Source organism: Coregonus clupeaformis, chromosome 35, assembly GCF_020615455.1.
Source record: "Coregonus clupeaformis isolate EN_2021a chromosome 35, ASM2061545v1, whole genome shotgun sequence".
In the NCBI taxonomy this organism is placed as follows: domain Eukaryota; kingdom Metazoa; phylum Chordata; class Actinopteri; order Salmoniformes; family Salmonidae; genus Coregonus; species Coregonus clupeaformis.
Window position 1 is genome coordinate 33,344,540 of NC_059226.1, and position 25,837 is coordinate 33,370,376.

At 45.7% G+C, this 25,837-nt stretch overlaps 1 protein-coding gene across 4 annotated transcripts in view; it reads left to right on the forward strand.

Moving 5' to 3' along the window:
• The window catches only part of LOC121551503 (rho GTPase-activating protein 44-like), a 110,463-nt gene that overhangs the window by 59,888 nt on the left and 24,738 nt on the right, over window positions 1–25,837 (forward strand). For all 4 annotated transcript variants that reach the window (XR_006657812.1, XM_045211017.1, XM_045211018.1 and 1 more), the window contains exons 2-16: window positions 3,908–3,947; window positions 4,050–4,172; window positions 4,516–4,592; window positions 9,061–9,172; window positions 11,450–11,526; window positions 11,820–11,937; window positions 12,653–12,721; window positions 13,755–13,836; window positions 14,027–14,154; window positions 15,174–15,285; window positions 19,118–19,199; window positions 20,111–20,191; window positions 21,424–21,543; window positions 21,796–21,887; window positions 22,093–22,276. Coding sequence is in view for 3 of the 4 variants with exons in the window: in XM_045211017.1 (XP_045066952.1) it covers window positions 3,908–3,947; window positions 4,050–4,172; window positions 4,516–4,592; window positions 9,061–9,172; window positions 11,450–11,526; window positions 11,820–11,937; window positions 12,653–12,721; window positions 13,755–13,836; window positions 14,027–14,154; window positions 15,174–15,285; window positions 19,118–19,199; window positions 20,111–20,191; window positions 21,424–21,543; window positions 21,796–21,887; window positions 22,093–22,276 (1,497 nt within the window). In the remaining variant the exon portion in view is untranslated. The remainder of the gene's footprint in view (window positions 1–3,907; window positions 3,948–4,049; window positions 4,173–4,515; window positions 4,593–9,060; window positions 9,173–11,449; window positions 11,527–11,819; window positions 11,938–12,652; window positions 12,722–13,754; window positions 13,837–14,026; window positions 14,155–15,173; window positions 15,286–19,117; window positions 19,200–20,110; window positions 20,192–21,423; window positions 21,544–21,795; window positions 21,888–22,092; window positions 22,277–25,837) is intronic.

The window sequence follows — 25,837 nt, forward strand, 5'->3', positions numbered from 1 at the left end:
GGTGTACGCACCTGGTGATCGAGTCTGGCTCTCTACCAGAAACCTGCCCCTCCGCCTGCCCTGTCGGAAGCTGGGTCGGCGGTTTGTGGGGCCATTTAAAGTCCTGAGAAGATTGAACGAGGTGTGTTACAGATTACAACTACCTGTTGAGTATAAATGTATTAACCCCTCGTTCCATGTGTCTCTTCTCAGGCCGGTGGTAGCTGGCCCACTCCAAGAAAATGAGATCAGGGAGACTCCTCCGCCCCCATTGGACATCGAGGGGGCACCGGCGTACTCCGTGCGGTCCATCTTGGATTCGAGACGTCGGATGGGGGTCTCCAATATCTGGTGGAGTGGGAGGGGTACGGCCCGGAGGAACGGTGCTGGGTGCCGAGGGGAGACATTTTGGACCCGTCTCTCCTGACGGAATTCCATCGTAGTCACCCGACGCGCCCTGCTCCGCGTCCTCCTGGTCGTCCCCGAGGCCGGAGTCAGCGCACGTCTGGAGCCGCACGTCAAGCTTCGGCGTTCGTCGTCTCCGGAATACTAGCTGCCACCGTTGTATGTTTCTATGTTCGTTTGGTCTTGTCTGGTATTGTACACCTGTTGTCGTTTAGTGTCATTAGTGTCCTATAAGTTCTCGTTGTGTTTGTCAGGTGTTGTGTGTGATTGTTTTCACTGTCGTGCATTTGCGCCATCATATACGGTTTGCTCGGTTGAGCTGTTCTCCTCTGTGTAGGAGAGTTTATTCGCACATGTTTAGTGCGCCCGTTTGTTTTACGCCTGCGTGCGGAGTTCTCGCCTCAGGGCTTTTCTTCGTGTTTCAGTTTGTGCATTTACTAAAGTATTTTGGACTTATTTCCTGCGTCCTGCGCCTGATTCCAACACCACACCCACCTACAGCAAACTCTGACAATTATGTCAATCCTAAATACGTTCAGAAGTAAAAATGTGTTTAACAAGTCACATAATAAGTTGTATGGACACTGTTTGTAATAATAGTGTTTAACAGGATTTTTGAATGACAACCTCATCTCTGTAGCCCACACATACAATTATCTGTAAGGTCCCTCAGTCAAGCAGTGAATTTCAAACACAGATTCAACCACAAAGACCAGGGAGGTTTTCCAATGCCTCACAAAGAAGGGCACCTATTTGTAGATGGGTAAAAAAAAACAGACATTGAATATCCCTTTGAGTATGGTGAAGTTATTAATTACACTTTGTATCAAAACACCCAGTAACTACAAAGATACTGGGAAGAGATTTTTGACGTACCAATCCCATGGCATAGTGTTTATGAACTGACACGCAAAACGACACCGGATTCAAAAATTAGAATAATTCAATTTAAATTATTATATAAAATTCTTGCTACCAATAGAATGTTATTTATATGGGGGATACAATCTTCCCAGCTCTGCAGATTTTGCTGTGAAGAGACAGAATCATTAGATCATTTGTTTTGGTTCTGTCCATTTGTAGCTTGTTTTTGGACACAGGTTCAGGAATGGCTAAAGGATTGCAATATTTACCTGGAGCTAACCTTGCAGATAGCATTACTGGGTGATCTGAAAAGTCATAGTCAATCGATCAATAATATAATAATACTTTTAGCAAAAATGTTTATTTTTAATTCACAATCTGTAGAAGCAATGAGAATAGAAAGGTTCAGAACTTTTGTAAAACATCACAGTACGGTTGAAATATATATGGCAAATATAAATCCTATATGGATGGTGTTAAGAGATAGATGGGAGGTATTGAATAGAGTTGAAGGATGGGACTAATAACAAATAACAACAAATAATAACAAAGATAGCTAATAATGTAAGCATACTGTGTCCATAATAAGTATATAGGTTGTATGTTGGGAGCTTTTGGGAAAGAGCACAGTTAGAAAGATATGGCATATAGAAGCAAACCGGACGGACATCATGAAAATGATCGGAGAGGTTGAGAGTAGAAGAAGTTCAGGAGCAAAAAAAATGAATAATATATATATATATATATATATATATATATATATATATATATATATATATATATATATATATATATATATATATATATAATAGAATTATTGTAAAATTAACTGTGTCCATAAGGTGTAGATAGTAAGTATAGACCGAAGTAGAGGCCTGGGCATTGTTGTTCACTAATTTACTCCAAGTAGGGAAAGGATGACGGGGTTGAAAAGTAGTAAAGGGGAGTATATATATAAAAAACATGGGGGATTGGAAGTGATGCAGACAATTACATTGATAGAAGATACAATCTGCAATATTAAGCTGATCCATTCCCCCCCCCCAAAAAAAATAAATAAAAATAAATAAATAGATACTGGCGTCCTTCCTAACTCAGTTGCCGGAGAGGAAGGAAAACGCTCAGGGATTTCACCATGAGGCCAATGGTGACTTTAAAACAGTTAGAGTTTAATGGCTGTGATAGGAGAAAACTGAGGATGGATCAACAACATTGTAGTTACTCCACAATAATAACCTAATTGTCAGAGTGAACTAAAGGAAGCCTGTACAATACAAAAATCTTCCAAAACATGCATCCTGTTAGCAACAAGGCTCTAAAGTAATACTGCAAAAAATGTGGCAAAGCAATTAACTTTTTGTTCTGAATACAAAGTGTTATGTTTGGGTCAAAACCAATACAACACATTATTGAGTACCACTCTCCATATTTTCAAGCATTGTGGTGGCTACATCATGTTATGGGTATGCTTGTAATCATTAAGGACTGGGGAGTTTTTCAGGATAAAAAATAAACTGAATGGAGCTAAGCACAGGCTAAATCCTAGAGGAAAACCTGGTCCAGTCTGCTTTCCACCAGACACCTTTCAGCAGGACAATAACCTAAAACACAAGGCCAAATCTACCCTGGAGTTGCTTACCAAGAATACAGTGAATGTTCCTGAGTGGCCAAGTGACAGTTTTGACTTAAATCTACTTGAAAATATATGGCAAAACCTGAAAATGGTTGTCTAGCAATGATCAACAACCAATTTGACAGAGCTTGAAGAATTTTGGGCAAATGTTGCACAATCCAGGTGTGGAAAGCTCTTAGAGACCAGAAAGACTCACAGCTGTAATTGCTGCCAAAGGTGCTTCTACAAAGTATTGACTCAGGGGTGTGAATACTTATAATATAATAATAATATGCCATTTAGCAGACGCTTTTATCCAAAGCGACTTACAGTCATGCGTGCATACATTTTTGTGTATGGGTGGTCCCGGGGATCGAACCCACTACCCTGGCGTTACAAGCGCCATGCTCTACCAGCTGAGCTACAGAGGACCACCTTATGTAAATGCGATATTTCTGTATTTCATTTTCAATACATTTGCTAAGATTTCTAAAAACATGTTTTATCCATTTTGAATTCAGGCTGTAACACAACAAAATGTGGAATAAGGGGTATGAATACTTTCTGAAGGCACTGTAACTTGATTATGTGGATGTTATGGTCTTAGCTAAAAGTGTTAAAAGAACTACGTAAAGTACTTAAGGAGATTCCCCAGTGGCTTGTTGAGTGTGTTCTTGTTAAATCATTCAAACCCTCTCCACCCTAACCCAATCCTGACTGGTGTGGTTTCTCCTACCCTCTCCACCCTAACCCAATCCTGACTGGTGTGGTTTCTCCTACCCTCTCCACCCTAACCCAATCCTGACTGGTGTGGTTTCTCCTACCCTCTCCACCCTAACCCAATCCTGACTGGTGTGGTTTCTCCTACCCTCTCCACCCTAACCCAATCCTGACTGGTGTGTTTTCTCCTACCCTCTCCACCCTAACCCAATCCTGACTGGTGTGGTTTCTCCTACCCTCTCCACCCTAACCCAATCCTGACTGGTGTGTTTTCTCCGACCCTCTCCACCCTAACCCAATCCTGACTGGTGTGGTTTCTCCTTCTAGGGCAGAAAAAACTGAAGTGTTAAGCGACGATCTTCTGCAGGTAAATAAGTGTGTGTGTGTGTGTGTGTGTGCGTACCTGTGTGTGTGATCTATGGCCTACCTGTCAGCGTGGTGTCTGATACATGTTGCTGTGCTGGTTTAGGTGGAGAAGCGGTTGGACCTGGTCAAACAGGTGACCCACAGCACTCACAAAAAGCTGACCGCCTGCCTGCAGGGCCAGCAAGGTGCCGACGAGAGAGAGAAGAAATCAGTCAAGTCTCCCTCGGTGAGCACCTATCAGAGGCTGCTTTATTCAATGTGTCAGTGAGTTTCTATCTGCCCCTCCCTATTCAAATAAACCAGGAATAAATACAAATCCATAATATCCACATTCTCCCCCTGTTCAGACAGTGACAGAGAAGTATGTTTTGCTACCTTACATTTACATTTTAGTCATTTAGCAGACGCTGTTATCCAGAGCGACTTACAGTTAGTGAGTGCATACATTTTCATAATGCCCCCCCCGTGGGAAACGAACCCACAACCCTGGCGTTGCAAGCGCCATGCTCTATCAACTGAGCTGCTGTGATATGAAATTCTGTATGTTAATACTTTCTTTCTTGTATCAGAAAAAGCTACCACTAACCATCCTGGCACAATGCATGGTAGAGGGAGCTGCTGTGCTGGGAGATGACTCTCTACTAGGGTGAGTCCCTGTATACGCATACACACACACACACACACACACACACACACACACACGCACGCGCACGCCACGCACGCACACACACACAAACACACACACAGACACGCACGCACACACGCACAAGCGCACACACACAAACACGCACTCACGCACTCTCTCTCTCACTCTCTCTCTCCCTCTCTCTCTCTCTCTAGGTCTCTCTCTCTCTCTAGGTCTCTCTCTCTCTCTGTCTCTCTCTCTCTCTCTCTCTCTCTCTCTCTAGGTCTCTCTCTAGCTCTCTCTCTCTCTCTAGCTCTCTCTCTCTCTCTCTAGGTCTCTCTCTCTCTGTCTCTCTCTCTCTCTAGGTCTCTCTCTCTCTCTCTCTGTCTCTCTCTCTCTGTCTTTCTCTCTCTCTCTCTCTCTCTCTCTCTCTCTCTCTCTCTCTCTCTCTCTCTCTCTCTCTCTCTCTCTCTCTCTCTCTCTCTATCTCTCTCTCTTTCTCTCTCTCGCTAGGTCTCTCTCTCTGTCTCAATTCAATTCAATTTAAGGGCTTTATTGGCATGGGAAACGTATGTTAACATTGCCAAAGCAAGTGATGTAGATAGTAAACAAAAGTGAAATAAACAATAAATATTAACAGTAAACATTACACTCAGAAGTTTCAAAAGAATAAAGACATTTCAAATGTCATATTATGTATATATACAGTGTTGTAACAATGTGCAAAGAGTTAAAGTACAAATGGGAAAATAAATAAACATAAATATGGGTTGTATTTACAATGGTGTTTGTTCTTCACTGGTTGCCCTTTTCTTGTGGCAACAGGTCACAAATCTTGCAGCTGTGATGGCACACTGTGGTCTTTCACCCAGTAGATAAGGGAGTTTATCAAAATTGGGTTTGTTTTCTAATTCTTTGTGGATCGCTGTAATCTGAGGGAAATATGTGTCTCTAATATGGTCATACATTTGGCAGGAGGTTAGGAAGTGCAGCTCAGTTTCCACCTCATTTTGTGGGCAGTGTGCACATAGCCTGTCTTCTCTTGAGAGCCAGGTCTGCCTACGGCGGCCTTTCTCAATAGCAAGGCTATGCTCACTGAGTCTGTACATAGTCAAAGCTTTCCTTAAGTTTGGGTCAGTCACAGTGGTCAGGTATTCTGCCACTGTGTACTCTCTGTTTAGGGCCAAATAGCATTCTAGTTTGCTCTGTTTTTTTGTTTGTTCTTTCCAATGTGTCAAGTAATTCTCTTTTTGTTTTCTCATGATTTGGTTGGGTCTAATTGTGTTGTTGTTGTTGTTGTTGTTGTTGTTGTTTCCTGGGGCTGTGTGGGGTCTGTTTGTGTTTGTGAACAGAGCCCCAGGACCAGCTTACTTAGGGGACTCTTCTCCAAGTTCATCTCTCTGTAGGTGATGGCTTTGTTATGGAAGGTTTGGGAATCGCTTCCTTTTAAGTGGTTATAGAATTTAACGGCTCTTTTCTGGATTTTGATAATTAGCGGGTATTGGCCTAATTCTGCTCTGCATGCATTATTTGGTGTTTACGTTGTACACGGAGGATGTTTTTGCAGAATTCTGCATGCAGAGTCTCAATTTGGTGTTTGTCCCATTTTGTGAATTCTTGGTTGGTGAGCGGACCCCAGACCTCACAACCATAAAGGGCAATGGGTTCTATAACTGATTCAAGTATTTTTAGCCAGATTCTAATTGGTATGTCAAATTTTATGTTCCTTTTGATGGCATAGAAGGCCTTGTCTCTCAGATCGTTCACAGCTTTGTGGAAGTTACCTGTGGCGCTGATGTTTAGGCCGAGGTATGTATCGTTTTTTGTGTGCTCTAGGGCAACGGTGTCTAGATGGAATTTGTATTTGTGGTCCTGGCAACTGGACCTTTTTTGGAACACCATTATTTTTGTCTTACTGAGATTTACTGTCAGGGCCCAGGTCTGACAGAATCTGTGCAGAAGATCTAGGTGCTGCTGTAGGCCCTCCTTGGTTGGTGACAGAAGCACCAGATCATCAGCAAACAGAAGACATTTGACTTCAGATTCTAGTAGGGTGAGGCCAGGTGCTGCAGACTGTTCTAGTGCCCTCGCCAATTTGTTGATATATATGTTGAAGAGGGTGGGGCTTAAACTGCATCCCTGTCTCACCCCACGGCCCTGTGGAAAGAAATGTGTGTGTTTTTTGCCCATTTTAACCACACACTTGTTGTTTGTGTACATGGATTTTATAATGTCGTATGTTTTTCCCCCAACCCCACTTTCCATCAATTTGTATAGCAGACCCTCATGCCAAAGTGAGTCAAAAGCTTTTTTGAAATCAACAAAGCATAAGAAGACTTTGCCTTTGTTTTGGTTTGTTTGTTTGTCAATTAGGGTGTGCAGAGTGAATACGTGGTCTGTCGTACGGTAATTTGGTAAAAAGCCAATTTGACATTTGCTCAGTACATTGTTTTCACTGAGGAAACGAACTAGTCTGCTGTTAATGATAATGCAGAGGATTTTCCCAAGGTTGCTGTTGACGCATATCCCACGGTAGTTATTGGGGTCAAATTTGTCTCCGCTTTTGTGGATTGGGGTGATCAGTCATTGGTTCCAAATATTGGGGAAGATGCCAGAGCTAAGGATGATGTTAAAGAGTTTAAGTATAGCTAATTGAAATGTGTGGTCTGTATATTTTATCATTTCATTGAGGATACCATCAACACCACAGGACTTTTTGGGTTGGAGGGTTTGTATTTTGTCCTGTAGTGTCACGATCGTTGATAGAGGCAGACCAAGGCGCAGCGTGATAGGCGTACATCTTTTAATGAGTACTTTACACAAATAACAAAACGATACGTGAAGTCTAAAGGTTCACCAACACAAACCTATACAGAACAAGATCCCACAAATAACTAGTGCCAACAGGCTGCCTAAGTATGGTTCCCAATCAGAGACAACGAGAATCAGCTGCCTCTGATTGGGAACCACCCTTGCCAACATAGAAAACACGAACTAGAACACAACATAGAAAATCACACATAGAAAATCCACACCCTGGCTCAACATATAAGAGTCCCCAGAGCCAGGGCGTGACAGTATCCCCCACCAAAGGCGCGGACTGCGACCGCGCCAACCAAACCCAACAGGGGAGGGGCCGGGTGGGCATTCCGCCTCGGAGGCGGATCCGGCTCTGGGCGTGACCACCACTCTCTCACTACCCCCCCGTAGCGCCCTGGTCTGGTCTGGCCCCGCTGGCCGGAGCTGGACTGGACACCAGTGGAGCGGATTGCTCAGGCTCCGGTGTGGAGCAGCTGACCGGTGCCTGACCAGGCACCGGTGGAACAGGCACGGGCTGTGCCGGACTGACGACGCGCACCACTGGCTTGGTGCGGGGAGCAGGAACGGGCCGGACCGGGCTGACGACGCGCACCACTGGCTTGGTGCGGGGAGCAGGAACAGGCCGGACTGGACTGTGGAGACGGACTGGAGGTCTGGAGCGAAGAGCTGACACAACCCGTCCTGGCTGAATGCCTATTTCTACACACTCTGTGTGAGGCATCAGCACAGGACGTACAGGGCTGTGCACTCGTACTGGCACTACAGCATGTGGCACTGGCGCAGGATATCCGGGACCGAGGAGGGGTACTGGAGGCCACGAGCGTTGAGCCGTCACACTCCGTCCTGGCTGCATGCCCACCTTACCACGACACGTGCGTGGTGCTAGCACAGGACGTACAGGACTGTGCCGGACCACTCGCGGCACAGTACGCAGCTCCGCATAGCTTGGTCCTATTTTGGTGGGATCTTCTGTCACGATCATTATAAGAAGCGGACCAAGGCGCAGCGTGATAGGCGTACATCTTTTAATGAGTACTTTACACAAATAACAAAACAACAAAACGATACGTGAAGTCTAAAGGTTCACCAACACAAACCTATACAGAACAAGATCCCACAAATAACTAGTGCCAACAGGCTGCCTAAGTATGGTTCCCAATCAGAGACAACGAGAATCAGCTGCCTCTGATTGGGAACCACCCTGGTCAACATAGAAAACACGAACTAGAACACAACATAGAAAATCACACATAGAAAATCCACACCCTGGCTCAACATATAAGAGTCCCCAGAGCCAGGGCGTGACATGTAGTTCATTCAATGTAAATGGAGAATCCAGTGGGTTCTGGTAGTCTTTAATAGTTGATTCTAAGTTGATGTCTCTCTCTCTCTCTTGGTCTCTCTCTCACTCACACATCTTTTTTCAGTTGATTCTGCCATAATTCCACTCTGTCCTCCTTGACCTTGTCCTCTATCCGATGCATTCTGATTGGTTGTGGCCGGGTCCTAGCTGATGTTGTGATTGACTGGGACCTAGCTGACATTGTGATTGGCTGTGGCAAGGACCTAGCTAACGTTGTGTTTGGCTGTGGCAGGGACCTAGCTGACGTTGTGTTTGGCTGTGGCTGGGACTTATCTGAGGTTGTGATTGGCTCTTTTCCCTTAACAGGAAGATGCTGAACCTGTGTGGGGAGACAGAGGAGAAGCTGGCCCAGGAACTAATTCAGTTTGAGTTCCAGATAGAGAAGGATGTGGTGGAGCCTCTCTATGAGCTGGCTGAGGTGAGTCCTACTGTCTCTATGATGAGGTGAGTCCTACTGTCTCTATGATGAGGTGAGTCCTACTGTCTCTATGATGAGGTGAGTTCTACTGTCTCTATGAGCTGGCTGAGGTGAGTTCTACTGTCTCTATGATGAGGTGAGTCCTACTGTCTCTATGATGAGGTGAGTCCTACTGTCTCTATGATGAGGTGAGTCCTACTGTCATTATGATGAGGTGAGTCCTACTGTCTCTATGATGAGGTGAGTCCTACTGTCTCTATGATGAGGTGAGTCCTACTGTCTCTATGATAAGGTGAGTTCTACTGTCTCTATGAGCTGGCTGAGGTGAGTTCTACTGTCTCTATGATGAGGTGAGTCCTACTGTCTCTATGACGAGGTTAGTCCTACTGTCTCTATGATGAGGTGAGTCCTACTGTCTCTATGATAAGGTGAGTTCTACTGTCTCTATGAGCTGGCTGAGGTGAGTTCTACTGTCTCTATGATGAGGTGAGTCCTACTGTCTCTATGACGAGGTTAGTCCTACTGTCTCTATGATGAGGTGAGTTCTACTGTCTCTATGAGCTGGCTGAGATGAGTTCTACTGTCTCTATGATGAGGTGAGTCCTACTGTCTCTATGATGAGGTGAGTCCTACTGTCTCTATGATGAGGTAAGTCCTACTGTCTCTATGATGAGGTGAGTCCTACTGTCTCTATGATGAGGTGAGTTCTATTGTCTCTATGAGCTGGCTGAGGTGAGTTCTACTGTCTCTATGATGAGGTGAGTCCTACTGTCTCTATGACGAGGTGATTCCTGCTGTCTCCATGATGAGGTGAGTCCTACTGTCTCTATGAGCTGGCTGAGGTGAGTCCTACTGTCACTATGATGAGGTGAGTCCTACTGTCTCTATGATGAGGTGAGTCCTACTGTTTCTCTGAGCTGGCTGAGGTGAGTCCTACTGTCTCTATGATGAGGTGAGTCCTACTGTCTCTATGATGAGGTGAGTTATACTGTCTCTGTCATGAGGTCAGTCCTACTGTCATTATGATGAGGTGAGTCCTACTGTCTCTATGATGAGGTGAGTCCTACTGTCTCTATGATGAGGTGAGTCCTACTGTCTCTATGATGAGGTGAGTTTTACTGTCACTATGATGAGGTGAGTCCTACTGTCTCTATGATGAGATAAGTCCTACTGTCACTATGACGATGTGAGTCCAGCTGTCACTATGATGAGGTTAGTCCTACTGTTTCTATGATGAGGTGAGTCCTGCTGTCTCTATGATGAGGTGAGTCCTACTGTCATTATGATGAGGTGAGTCCTACTGTCTCTATGATGAGGTGAGTCCTACTGTCTCTATGATGAGGTGAGTCCTACTGTCTCTATGATGAGATGAGTCCTACTGTCATTATGATGAGGTGAGTCCTACTGTCTCTATGATGAGGTGAGTCCTACTGTCTCTATGATGAGGTGAGTCCTACTGTCTCTATGATGAGATGAGTCCTACTGTCATTATGATGAGGTGAGTCCTACTGTCTCTATAATGAGGTGAGTCCTACTGTCACTATGATGAGGTTAGTCCTACTGTCTCTATGATGAGGTGAGTCCTACTGTCTCTATGATGAGGTGAGTCCTACTTTCCCTATGATGAGGTGAGTCCTACTGTCATTATGATGAGGTTAGTCCTACTGTCTCTATGATGAGGTGTGTCCTACTGTCTCTATGATGAGGTGAGTCCTACTGTCTCTATGATGAGGTGAGTCCTACTGTCTTTATGATGAGGTGAGTCCTACTGTAACCTATGATGAGGTGAGTCCTACTCTCCCTATGATGAGGTGAATCCTACTCTCCCTAGCCATACAGTACTTTAAGTCTCACACTTGTATATGAATGTTTTTTGTTGTTGTTTTTCACCTTTATTTATACAGGGAAGTCCCATTGAGAGCGATATCTCCTTTTGCTAGGGGGCCCTGCTTCACTAAAAGCAGCCAACAATACCAAGTCCATCATATTGAATAAGTTACACAGTGACAACAATCAAAAGCAGAAGCATGAAAGATACACAATACAATTATTATTGTCTGTCCAGAGACTAGGAGAGCCCACACCATTCACCATTACTATCTCTAAGTGACGATGATTGTCAGACACAATGTCAGCATGTTCATTATTGTCTATTACCTTCAGGGTGCTAGAATATTCCTCCCATCTCAACTCCCAGATAACTAGTAGATAAATGAATGTAGTCATGTGTGGAGATACATTATAGAGGTGGTTTCATCTGTTCCTGTCTCTTCCCAGGTGGACATCCCCAACATCCAGAAACAGAGGAAACATTTAGCCAAGCTGGTCCTGGACATGGACTCAGCCCGCACACGGTGAGGGATGGAATGCATGTTAACATACAGGCTGGGACCTTTAACCCTCTTCACTGACCACTTCTTAAGAGATGCTCATGTTTAGAATAATGCTTAGACAAGCATGTTCTTTCCCTCTGTGGTTGTGTCGCAAATCGCACCCTAATCCCTATATAGTGCACTACTTTTTAACAAGCTCTGGTCAAAGGTAGTGCACTATATAGCCTAGAATAGGATGCCATTTGGGATGAAGCCTGTGTGTTGGTGTTCCATCCCCCCTCCTAACTCTTCTTCTGTCCCCTCCTTGCCTGTAGGTTTCACCAGTCGTCCAAGTCCTCCAGTCACCCTAGCAACCTGCAGGCGGGCGGGGCCAAGGGGGAGGCCCTCAGAGAGGAGATGGAGGAGGCAGCCAATAGGATGGAGATCTGCAGAGTGAGTCACAGGGTTCTAGAGGTTCTGGCTCCTCCTCCTCCCCACCACAAGGTTACAGGCTGCATTTACCACTACAAGGTTACAGGCTGCATTAACCACCACAAGGTTACAGGCTGCATTAACCACCACAAGGTTACAGGCTGTATTTACCACAAGGTTACAGGCTGCATTTACCACTACAAGGTTACAGGCTGCATTAACCACCACAAGGTTACAGGCTGCATTAACCACCACAAGGTTACAGGCTGCATTAACCACCACAAGGTTACAGGCTGCATTAACCACTACAAGGTTACAGGCTGCATTAACCACCACAAGGTTACAGGCTGCATTAACCACTACAAGGTTACAGGCTGCATTAACCACTACAAGGTTACAGGCTGCATTAACCACCACAAGGTTACAGGCTGTATTTACCACAAGGTTACAGGCTGCATTAACCACCACAAGGTTACAGGCTGCATTAACCACCACAAGGTTACAGGCTGCATTAACCACTACAAGGTTACAGGCTGCATTAAACACTACAAGGTTACAGGCTGCATTAACCACTACAAGGTTACAGGCTGCATTAAACACTACAAGGTTACAGGCTGCATTAACCACTACAAGGTTACAGGCTGCATTAACCACTACAAGGTTACAGGCTGCATTAAACACTACAAGGTTACAGGCTGCATTAAGGTTAAAGGTCATTTCTTATCCTCTTTTCCAGGATCAACTATCAGCAGATATGTATAATTTTGTGGCCAAAGAAATAGACTATGCAAACTACTTTCAGACGGTTAGTACATTTTCTGTATCAATGCATTTACCCTTCAGATGACCTTGACTCATGTTACAGTCATATAGCTGAGCAGGTGTTTAAACCTCACCTTTTTTACCCCTCTGTCCCTCTGTTTCCCTGTGTGTCTCTCTCTCTGTCCCTTTGTCTCTCTGTCTCCCTCTCTGTCCCTGTGTCTCTGTCTCCCTCTCTGTCCCTGTGTCTCTGTCTCCCTCTCTGTCCCTGTGTCTCTGTCCCCTCTCTGTCCCTGTGTCTCTGTCTCCCTCTCTGTCCCTGTGTCTCTGTCCCCTCTCTGTCCCTGTGTCTCTGTCTCCCTCTCTGTCCCTGTGTCTCTGTCTCCCTCTCTGTCCCTGTGTCTCTGTCTCCCTCTCTGTCCCTGTGTCTCTGTCTCCCTCTCTGTCCCTGTGTCTCTGTCTCCCTCTCTGTCCCTGTGTCTCTCTCTCCCTCTCTGTCCCTGTGTCTCTGTCTCCCTCTCTGTCCCTGTGTCTCTCTCTCCCTCTCTGTCCCTGTATCTCTGTCTCCCTCTCTATCCCTGTGTCTCTGTCCCCTCTCTGTCCCTGTGTCTCTGTCCCCTCTCTGTCCCCTCTCTGCCCCCTCTCTGTCCCTGTGTCTCTGTCCCCTCTCTGTCCCTGTGTCTCTGTCCCCTCTCTGTCCCTGTATCTCTGTCTCCCTCTCTGTCCCTGTGTCTCTGTCCCCTCTCTGTCCCTGTCTCTCTGTCTCCCTCTCTGTCCCTGTGTCTCTGTCCCCTCTCTGTCCCTGTGTCTCTGTCCCCTCTCTGTCCCTGTGTCTCTGTCTCCCTCTCTGTCCCTGTGTCTCTGTCCCCTCTCTGTCCCTGTGTCTCTGCCCCCTCTCTGTCCCTGTGTCTCTGTCCCCTCTCTGTCCCTGTGTCTCTGTCCCCTCTCTGTCCCTGTGTCTCTGTCCCCTCTCTGTCCCTGTGTCTCTGTCCCCTCTCTGTCCCTGTGTCTCTGTCCCCTCTCTGTCCCTGTGTCTCTGTCCCCTCTCTGTCCCTGTGTCTCTGTGCGTCTCTCTGTAGCTCATAGAGATCCAGGCAGAATATCACAGGAAGTCTCTAGAGATCCTCCAGAGTGTCTTGCCCACCATTAAAGCTCACCAGGGTGAGTTAATGTGTGTGTATGTGTGTGTGTGTGTGTGTGTGTGTGTGTGTGTGTGTGTGTGTGTGTGTGCACATTTACGCGTGTCTGTGTGTGTGTGTGAGAGCTCGTCCATGCCTGCACATGTGTATGTGTCCATGCCTGTCTGCTTCTCGTGTGTCTAACTGTTGTATAATGTGTTGTACCACCACAGAGGCGTGGGTGGAGAAGCCGTCGTATGGCAAGGCCTTGGAGGAACACCTGTCCATCAGCAGTAGAGAGATCGCCTTCCCCATCGAAGCCTGTGTCACTATGCTGCTGGAGTGTGGCATGCAGGAGGAGGTAGAGAAAAAGATTAAGCCTACTTAACACTAAGTTTCCAAGACCCAGATGAAGACTACTTAACACTAAGTTTCCCAGACCCAGATGAAGACTACTTAACACTAAGTTTCCCAGACCCAGATGAAGACTACTTAACACTAAGTTTCCCAGACCCAGATGAAGGCTACTTAACACTAAGTTTCCCAGACCCAGATGAAGGCTACTTAACACTAAGTTTCCCAGACCCAGATGAAGACTACTTAACACTAAGTTTCCCAGACCCAGATGAAGACTACATAACACTAAGTTTCCCAGACCCAGATGAAGACTACCTAACACTAAGTTTCCCAGACCCAGATGAAGACTACTTAACACTAAGTTTCCCAGACCCAGATGAAGACTACTTAACACTAAGTTTCCCAGACCCATATGAAGACTACTTAACTCTACTAAGTTTCCCAGACTCAGATGAAGCCTACTTAACTCTACTAAGTTTCCCAGACCCAGATAAAGCCTACTTAACACTACTAAGTTTCCCAGACCCAGATGAAGACTACTTAACACTAAGTTTCCCAGACCCATATGAAGACTACTTAACTCTACTAAGTTTCCCAGACTCAGATGAAGGCTACTTAACTCTACTAAGTTTCCCAGACCCAGATAAAGCCTACTTAACACTACTAAGTTTCCCAGACCCAGATAAAGCCTACTTAACTCTACTAAGTTTCCCAGACCCAGATGAAGACTACTTAACACTAAGTTTCCCAGACCCAGATGAAGAATACTTAACACTAAGTTTCCCAGACCCAGATGAAGCCGACTTAACACTAAGTTTCCCAGTCCCAAATTAAGCCAATTGAACACTGCTTTACATTCTGATATCAGTTAACTGTTAGAGAGTGTTTATTGTAGACAGAGATATAGTATGTACTACATTTATGTTTCAGTATTTATCTCTATGATGGCCCTGCTCTGACTCTCTGTCTTCCTGACTCCCTGTCTTCTTGTCTTCCTGTCTTGCTGACTCCCTGTGTGTGTAGGGTCTGTTCAGAGTGGCCCCCTCGGCCTCCAAGCTGAAGAAGCTGAAGGCCTCCCTGGACTGTGGTGTTATGGACGTACAGGAGTATTCAGCTGACCCTCACGCCATCGCAGGTTACCTTACACACCCACACACACACATATAGACACACACACAGTATTTGAAAATACTCAAATACACTCCCATGCATTTAACACAGGTATTTGAAAATAGTATTTGATAGAAGTATTTGAAAATACTCTCAAATATAATTTGATCGACTGTTTCGTTTTTACAAATAGCCATTAAAATACACAAAATTCAAATACACAGAAAAAATAGTATTTGAAATACTACACTGAACAGAATATAAACGCAACATGTAAAGTGTTGGTCCCATGTTTCATTAACTGAAATAAAAGATCCCAGAAATGTTCCATACTCACAAAAAGCTTATTTATCTCAAATGTGTGCATACATTTGTTTACATCCCTGTTTGTGACCAATTCTTCTTTGCTAAAATAATCCATCCACCTGACAGGTGTGGCATATCAATAAGCTGATTAAACAGCATGATCATTACACAGGTGCACCTTGTGCTGGGGACAATAAAAGGCCACTCTAAAATGTGCAGTTTTGTCACACAACACAATACCACAGATGTCTCAAGTTTTGAATGAGCATGACTGCAGAAATGTCCACCTGCATTCTCAGTCATGTGAAATCCATAGATTAGGGCCTAATGAATGTATTTCAATTAACTGATTTCCTTATATAAACTGTAACTGTAACTCAGTAAAATCTTTGAAATTGTTGCATGTTGCATTTGTATTTTTGTTCAGTATATATACTCAAATACACATGTATTTGAACCCAGGTCTGACACACACACACACACACACACGCACACACGCACACACCATCACAGATTAATTTACACCCACACACACGCCTCGCGCCTCTCTCTCTCTCTGGCGCAGGCTCTGGTCTCCATAACAACAAGCCTTTAGCTAGCTCCATTGTCTATATATAACCATCAGATAGAACTCTGCTTTCAGGAGATCCATGCCTCCAGAAATATATCAATCAATGTTAGGTCAACACAATCAAGTAGAGGTTTCTTATGTTTGTGGACTGTTGTCTTTCACACCTTGTTGCCTATTTCCTTGTTGCCTGTTTCCTAACATCCTCCTCCAGTAGAGAGCTGGCCTGCATCCCAAATGACACCATATTCCCTATACAGTGTACTACTTTTGACCCCTGGCCCATATGGCTCTGGTCAAATTAGTGCATTATGTAGGGTTAGGGAGCCATTCAAGGAGACCACCATCGTCCCAGTGTCCAAGAAAGACAAGGTGACATGCCCAAATTACTATCGCCCCGTCACACAGACGCTGGTCATCATGAAGTGCTTGTAGATGCTGGTCATGGCTCACGTCAAGGCCAGCTTGCCAGGCACACTGGACCCACTCCAATTTGAATACCGCTCCAACAGATCCAAGGTTCAATTTCCATCGCTATTCACGCGGCCGTAACACATCTGGACAAGAAGAACACCTATGTGAGAATGCAGTTCATTGACTACAGTTCAGCATTCAACACTATTGTTCCCTCCAAGCTTAACACCAAGCTCAGAGCATCCTCAGTTCTCTGCTGTACTACCTGTTCACCCACGACCGTGTAGCTTTCCAAGACACCAAGTCATCATCAACTTTGCTGACGACACCACAGTTGTAGGCCTGATAACCAACAATGACGAGTCAGCCTATAGGGAGGAGGTAAGTGAACTGGCATTGTGGTGCCAGGACAACACCATTCCTTCAACGTCAGCAAAACAAATGAGTTGACTGTTGACTCAGGAAGCAGAGGAGGGAACATGCCGCGATCCACATCGTCAGGACTGCAGTAGAGGGAGTCAGCTGTTTTAAGTTCCTTTGAGTCCACATCACCGAAGACTTGACATGGACCAACAACATCACCACTCTTGTCAAGAGGGCGCAGCAGCGTCTCTACTTCCTAAGGCAGCTGAAGAAATTCGGCATGCCACCCCCGGTCCTCTCCAAATACTACCACTGCACCATCGAGAGCGTCCTGACCGGTTCCATAATGGCCTGTTACTGCTCCGTCCACGACCTCAAGGCCCTCCAGTGGGTGGTGAAGACGGCCCAGGACATCACTGGGGCCGTGCTCCCACCCATCCAGAACATCACTGGGACCGTGCTCCCACCCATCCAGGACATCACTGGGACCGTGCTCCCACCCATCCAGGACATCACTGGGACCGTGCTCCCACCCATCCAGGACATCACTTGGACCGTGCTCCCACCCATCCAGGACTTCACTGGGACCGTGCTCCCACCCATCCAGGACATCACTGGGACCGTGCTCCCACCCATCCAGAACATCACTGGGACCGTGCTCCCACCCATCCAGGACATCACTGGACCGTGCTCCCACCCATCCAGGACATCACTGGGACCGTGCTCCCACCCATCCAGGACATCACTGGGACCGTGCTCCCACCCATCCAGGACATCACTTGGACCGTGCTCCCACCCATCCAGGACTTCACTGGGACCGTGCTCCCACCCATCCAGGACATCACTGGGACCGTGCTCCCACCCATCCAGAACATCACTGGGACCGTGCTCCCACCTCCAGCTCACTGGACCGTGCTCCCACCCATCCAGGACATCACTACGTGCCACACAGATACCGTGCTCCCACCCATCCAGGACATCACTGGGACCGTGCTCCCACCCATCCAGAACATCACTGGGACCGTGCTCCCACCCATCCAGGACATCACTGGACCGTGCTCCCACCCATCCAGGACATCACTGGGACCGTGCTCCCACCCATCCAGGACATCACTGGGACCGTGCTCCCACCCATCCAAGACATCACTGGACCGTGCTCCCACCCATCCAGGACATCTACTCGAAACGGTGCCTGAGGAAAGCGCGCAGCATCATCAAGGACCCCACACACCCCAGCCACGAGCTGTTCTCTCCCTCACCATCAGGCAGATGGTATCGGAGCATGAGGTCTGATACCAACAGGCTCAGAGACAGTTTCTGTCTACAAGCCATCAGACTGTTGAACACTTGAACTGGATTGAGAAACTGCTCTGATTCTCCGCACCTTAGCACAAATGCACTCACTCACACACACACACACGCACACACATATACTACTATTCATTCTACACACATCACAACTGCTGCTACCAGACTCTTATTATGATATTGCGCAATTTAAACACTTGCCCCCCAATCCTCCCTTCCCCAAAACGTGTAAATATTGGACTATAAATGGTGCCTTCCTGTATTATACTGATGCTAAAATGTTTATTCTACTGAGCCAATTACTTTATGTTCCTATTATTATCTTTCATTACTTCTTATTGTTGTTGCATTGTCGAGTAAGGAACATGCAAGTAAGCATTTCATTGGACGGTGTATGCCATGTGTATCCCGTATATACGACCAATAAAACATGACACCTGAAACTTGATTTGGCCCTGGAGTTTAGTTCAGCTGTGGGGCTAGAAGAACATATCCCTTAACATTTCCCAAATTATCTGCTTGTGTTTTGCCCTAGATGTTCTCTATCCTAAAGGCTTCTTTGTAATGTTGCTGTCCACTTCCTTGAGTAATCGGAGGATGGCAGCGTTGTGTGTGTGTTCTCATCAGTATTCTGAACAGAGAAAACCACACCTCCCCTAGGCCTATTGAGATTATATCTCTCTTTCTCTTTCTCTCTCTTCCTCCATTTCTCTCTCCATCTCTCTTTCTCCATCCCCCCTCCCCCCCCTCTCTCTCTCTCTCTTCCCATCTCTCCCCCTTCCTCTCTCTCACCCCTCCCTCCCTCCCTCCCTCCCTCCCCCCTCTTTCTCCATCCCGTTCTCTTTCTCTCTACCTCTCTCTCTCTCTCCCTCTGTCTCTCCATCCCTCTCTTCCGCAGGGGCTCTGAAATCATACCTCCGTGAGCTTCCAGAGCCACTGATGACCAGTGAACTTTACGAGGACTGGATTCAGGCGTCAAAGTGAGTAGAGATTCCCTTCATAACCACAGCATCTCTACCACAGATAACAGATCCCTTCATAACCACAGCATCTCTATTACAGATAACAGATCCCTCCATAACCACAGCATCTCTACTACAGATAACATATCCCTTCATAACCACAGCATCTCCACTACAGATAACAGATCCCTTCATAATCACAGCATCTCCACTATAGATAACAGATCCCTTCATAACCTCAGCATCTCCACTACAGATAACAGATCCCTTCATAACCACAGTATCTCTACTACAGATAACAGATCCCTTCATAACCACAGCATCTCTACTACAGATAACAGATCCCTTCATAACCACAGCATCTCTACAACAGATAAAATATCCCTTCATAACTACAGCATCTCTACTACAGATAACAGATCCCTTCATAACCACATCATCTCTACTACAGATAACAGATCCCTTCATAATCACAGCATATCCACTACAGATAACAGATCCCTTCATAACCTCAGCATCTCCACTACAGATAACAGATCCCTTCATAACCACAGCATCTCTACTACAGATAACAGATCCTTTTTTAGTTATGTTAAAGAGCTGGATATGACTCTTCTATTCTAGAATGACTTTCCTATTTCTATGGGGAGAACTCCATAAAGAAGGGTACATTACCATACTGACAGAACAGACGGTGAACCGGTATCACAATAATAGTCATTATTAACACAGTGTTTCTCAACCTCCGGTCCGTGGTCCGGCACTGGTCCCTGGGTTGTTGTTTACCGGTCCCTCAGATGGTTAGCTGACACCAATTAGCCTCTCAATGACAATACACTGTAGCCTGCTGGTCTCCCTGGTACAAAATAATGTTGAGGAAAACACTGCCTTGAGCACAACTCACCCTGAGCACTCTCTTCATCGTTCAGTATTCAGGATATGGACAAGAGACTACAAGCTCTGCTGGCGGCATGTGAAAAACTACCAACTGACAACTTCAACAATTTCAGGTCAGTACCCATCTCTGCCTCCCTCTCTACAATCTACATATACCTACTGCCAGTAGGTATTAACCCTCCAGTGAGGATCTGTTTTATCTGTTTGGGTTGTTGCCAGGCTGAAGTTTCCTCTAAGTTTAGATCTAGGATCAGATTCCCCTCCCCCACTCCTAACCTTAACCATTAGTGGGGGAATTGCAAAAGTGATCCATGGTCAGCGTCTAGGGTCTTCAACCTATTACATAGTCAACATGTTGTTTATGAGATGAATCAGTAGGTTTCTAGTGTAGATTATGTTTTATCTGGGTGTTATAGTTCTGGGTCTGTGATGCTATGTTTACACAGGCAGACCAATTCTGATCTTTTATCACTAATTGGTATTTTGACCAAGCAGATCAGCTCTGAAAAAGATATGATGTGAAAAGATTTGATGTGATTGGTCAAAAGACCAATTAGTGGAAAAAAGATCAGAATGGAGCTGACAGTGTAGACGCAGCCTGTGTCTTGGACCTCCTATCAGGGTTAGAGTCCCTGTGTTCGCTAAAATATTGTTAACCAACAGAGACCATCAGGGAATGTGTGTGTGTGGGTGTGTGTGTGCGTGTGCGTGTGCGTGTGCGTGTGTGTGTGTGTGTGTGATTTCACAGTATAGTTCGAAAGCTGAACAAATAGGCCCTAGTGTTGAGTCATGCTGATTTGAACATATCAAGTTGTCTTCCTTCTGGGGAGTTTTCCCTGGCCACTGCTGCTGCTTGGTCTTTATGGTTCCAGGTCTGGTTACTGTGCTGCTGCTTGGTCTTTATGGTTCCAGGTCTGGTTACTGTAATGTTGCTTGGTCTTTATGGTTCCAGGTCTGGATACTGTAAAGCATATGGTGATAAATGTTGACTTTAAAAAGGGCTATATAAATACATTTGATTGACTGATTGATAGACTGATTGATTGAGTGATTTATAGACTGATTGATTGAGTGATTGATTTATAGACTGATTGATTGAATGATTGATAGACTGATTGATTGAATGATTGATTGACTGATTGATTGATTAAGTGATTAATTGATAGACTGATTAATTGAGTGATTGATTGATCGACTGCTTGATTGAGTGATTGATAGACTGATTGATTGAGTGATTGATAGACTGATTGATTGAGTGATTGACAGACTGATTGATTGAGTGATTGATTGAGTGATTGATTGACAGACTGATTGATTGTGTGTGTATTTCTCCTCTTCCTATCAGATACTTAATTAAGTTCCTAGCCAAGCTAGGAGAGTATCAGGACTCCAACAAGATGACTCCTGGTAACATGGCTATAGTTCTGGGTCCCAACCTGCTATGGACGCACTCCAACGAGAGTGGGTACGTGTCCTGTCCTCCGTTCTCTCTCTCTCTCTCCTCAAAATACGCTGCTTTATCAGTAAACATTTTATTCATCTTTTGACAGTCTGCGGAGGGTACTTTGAAATACTTTAGATGCATGTTGTTCACTTTACCCGGTACAATACTCCTATCGAATAGTCCCAAAAGGACAAACTCCCAAGTTAAATCAGGTGCACCTCAAATTGTCTTAGTGATGTGTTTCCTGTCTGACTGAGTGTTTGGTGTCTCCAGGAACATGACCGAGATGATGACCACAGTATCTCTTCAGATAGTGGGGATCATAGAACCCATCATACAGCACGCTGACTGGTTCTTCCCTGGAGGTGACACACACATACCTTTAAACACACACACACTCACACACACACATACACACACACATACCTTTAAACACACACACACTCAGACACACACATACACACACACATAACTGCAAACACACACACACACACACACACACACACACCACAACACACACTGTCATCAGGATCATGAACTAATTGATTCCTCTCTCCTCCCCTCCTATAGAGATTGAGTTTAATCTGACAGGCTGCTACGGCAGTCCCATCCACGCCAACCACAACTCTAACTACAGCTCCATGCCTTCGCCAGACATGGACCAATCGGAACGCAAGCTGTCGCACGACCAGGGCAGACGCCCACTCAGCGTTGCCACTGACAACATGATGCTGGAATTCTACAAGAAGGATGGGTAGGCTGCTGCTGAGTGCAAGCTGCTCTATCCATCCTCCCTCGTTCTTTCACTCTCTCTCTCTATTCTCTCTCTCTCTCTCTCTCTCTCTATTCTCTCTCTCTCTCTCTCTCTCTCTCTCTCTCTCTCTCTCTCTCTCTCTCTCTCTCTCTCTCTCTCTCTCTCTTCCTCTCTCTCTTCCTCTCTCTCTCTCTCTCTCTCTCTCTCTCTTCTTCTCTTCCTCGCTCTCTCTTCCTCTCTTTCTCTCTTCTCTCTCTCTCTTCCTCTCTATTCTCTCTCTCTCTCTCTCTCTCTCTTCCTCTCTTTCTCTCTCTCTGTTCTCATGCAGCATCAAAACCCACATGATGCCACCCACTCCTTCTCTTCTCTCTGTTGGTCTTATAAAGTATTGAGCCAGAACCTTGAGGAACAGATTGATAGTTTGTTAAAGACACATGACTCAGGCAGAGTGTTAACATAATGCAGTAGATCTTTAAAGGTTTAATGAAGCATCTATGAAAAGGAAATTCATTCTACAAAAGGTGTTATAAGGTCTATGATCATCTATGAAGGTCTTATGAAGGGTTTATGAAGGCTTCTTAAAGGGCAATTCTCCAGCACCAAACCAGTGTCTACATATGTGAAAACAGTGTGGCTCTATGATCTGTGGTTAAAAAGATGACAAGACAGGCACTACAACAAGGCTTCTCTGTGACATCACAAGGTAGGATTAAAGTAAAAAAAACAGTGATGTTCTTGCTCCCCACGTCACCGCGAATCTCATAGTGTTTGAAAATCACTTTTTAAATGTTTTACTTTTTACTTTTGATGATGTCAACTTAGAAATGAGCCGTTTTCAAATACAGTGTATGTTGACACTGGTTTTGTGTTGGAGATAATGAACATGAGGTTGAAAAGTGGTGGATTGCCCTTTAAGTGGTTGTTTGTTTACAGTGCTCTGATTTAGAGCTCTCAGTAGAACACAGAAGGAGGGTAGATATCTGCCCTGTCAATCATCCTCTCATCCAATTAGCTGCCAGCTTTATCAGTCCTCATCTAGAGGGGAGGGATACCCTGGGAATGCAAACACACCTTATTTAAATAGTCCACACACATCTTTTTTAAATAGTCCCGGCCCGGTGAGTGGCACCGTCACCGTCTCTATGGCAACACGGCAGCAGTGATAGAGGCTGCTTCTAGTTGCTTCTTCGCATTCTCCTGAGATCTACACACACACACACACACACAAACTCACACCATGCACGCACACACACACCCACGCCTGGCCTATCCTTCTCAGTCAGGGACGTCACCTGCCCTCCCTGACTCACCAGGTGGAAAATCACTGGCAGGCATGCCAAGATCCTCCCTCACAGAAATAGTCTCGGAAAACCAGACCTTGGAGCAACGTTGGAGCAATGGCACCAGGTCTGGGCAGAATGTCAGATTCTCTCTGACATTTAGAAAGGGAAAAATAGACAGACGACTCTCCCAACGAATCACAAGTTTGGGTAGGCGGAGCTTAAAATGTGGGCGGGAGTTGTGCTAATGTTTAGCTAGGGCAACAAGTGGATACAGCAGTGACGTCACCGCTGACCCGCTTCTATTTAATATTCAACATCTCTGTCCCAACTGACGGCGGAACTTCTACAGACGTGTAAACCGGAATATTGGAACATTGAGGGAGGCAACCCGTCTGTCCAGAGAGACTATCACAGAGACTATCACTAGATTTACTCTTTCACATTGATATATCGTTTTTTCACCACACACCTAAACCCCAAACAGTTCTCCCATGTGAGACACTGGTAGAAAAGATAGTTGTTATCCATTTAGGATAATGACCAGTTTTGTAACTGTGGCATATCAAAGGCAGGCTATTGTTACTGTGCTGGACTGAGGAGAGCTGTGAGGATGTCTTTGTCTTTGCGTGTGAGTCCACTCCAGAGAACTTAGCTTGGCTTAATTACTGTATTAACTAACGAGGCACTCATTTCCTCTTGGTAGGACAGTGCAGGCTACTCATTTGGTCGGGCATGTCCCAATACTTCTGAAACCCTCTCTACCCTGTCACTGTGGATCTCATCCCCCCGAATACAGACAACACTGTAGCCCTGTAACTCACTAGACTTCTACACTAGCCCCTTCTACTGGTCCCCTCTGTAACCCACTAGACTTCCACACTAGCCCCTTCTACTGGTCCCCTCTGTAGCCCGTTAGCCTTCCACACTAGCCCCTTCTACTCGTCCCCTCTGTAGCCCACTAGACTTCTACACTAGCCCCTTCTACTGGTCCCCTCTGTAACCCACTAGCCTTCCACACTAGCCCCTTCTACTGGTCCTCTCTGTAGCCCACTAGCCTTCCACACTAGCCCCTTATACTGGTCCCCTCTGTAGCCCCCTAGACGTCTACACTAGCCCCTTCTACACTCAGCACATTCCAATCTCCACACTAGTCACTGGCCTAGCCCTCTATGTAGCTCCCTAACCCTCTATGTAGCTCCCTAACCCTCTATGTAGCTTCCTTTACCCTCTATGTAGCTCCCTAACCCTTTATGTAGCTCCCTAACACTCTATGTAGCTCATTAGCCCTCTATGTAGCTCCCTAACCCTCTATGTAGCTCCCTAACCCTCTATGTAGCTCTATAACCCACAATTGGCCCAGCGTCGTCCAGGGTAGGGGAGGGAATGGCCGGCAGGGATGTAGTTCAGTTGGTAGAGCATGGCGTTTGCAACGGCAGGGTTGTGGGTTCGATTCCCACGGGGGTCCAGTATGAAACATAAAAAAATAAATAAATAATAATAATAATGTTTTCACTAACTGTAAGTCGCTCTGGATAAGAGCGTCTGCTAAATGACTAAAATGTAAATGTCTATGTAGCTCCCTAACCCTCTATGTAGCTCCTTAGCTCTATATGTAGCTCCCTAACTCTCTATGTAGCTCCCTAGCCTTCTATGTAGCTCCCTAACACTCTATGTAGCTCCCTAACCCTCAATGTAGCTCCCTAAACCTTTATGTAGCTCCCTAACCATCTATGTAGCTCCCTAACGCTCTATGTAGCTCCCTAACCTTCTATGTATCTCCCTAACCCATTATGTAGCTCCCTAACCCTTTATGTAGCTCCCTAACCCTCTATGTAGCTCCCTAACCCTCTATGTAGCTCCCTAACACTCTATGTAGCTCATTAGCCCTCTATGTAGCTTCCTAACCCTCTATGTAGCTCTCTAACCCTCTATGTAGCTCCCTAACCCTCTATGTAGCTCCCTAACCCTCTATGTAGCTCCCTAACACTCTATGTAGCTCCCTAGCCCTCTACGTAGCTCCCTAACCCTCTATGTAGCTCCCTAACCCTCTATTTAGCTCCCCAACCCTCTGTGTAGCTCCCTAAAACCTCTATGTAGCTTCCTAACCCTCTACGTAGCTCCCTAAGCCTCTATGTAGCTCCCTAACCCTATATGTAGCTCCCTAACCTTCTATGTAGCTCCCTAACCCTCTATTTATCTCCCTAACCTTCTATGTATTTCCCTAACCCTCTCTGTAGCTCCCTAACCCTCTATGTAGCTCCCTAACCCTCTATGTAGC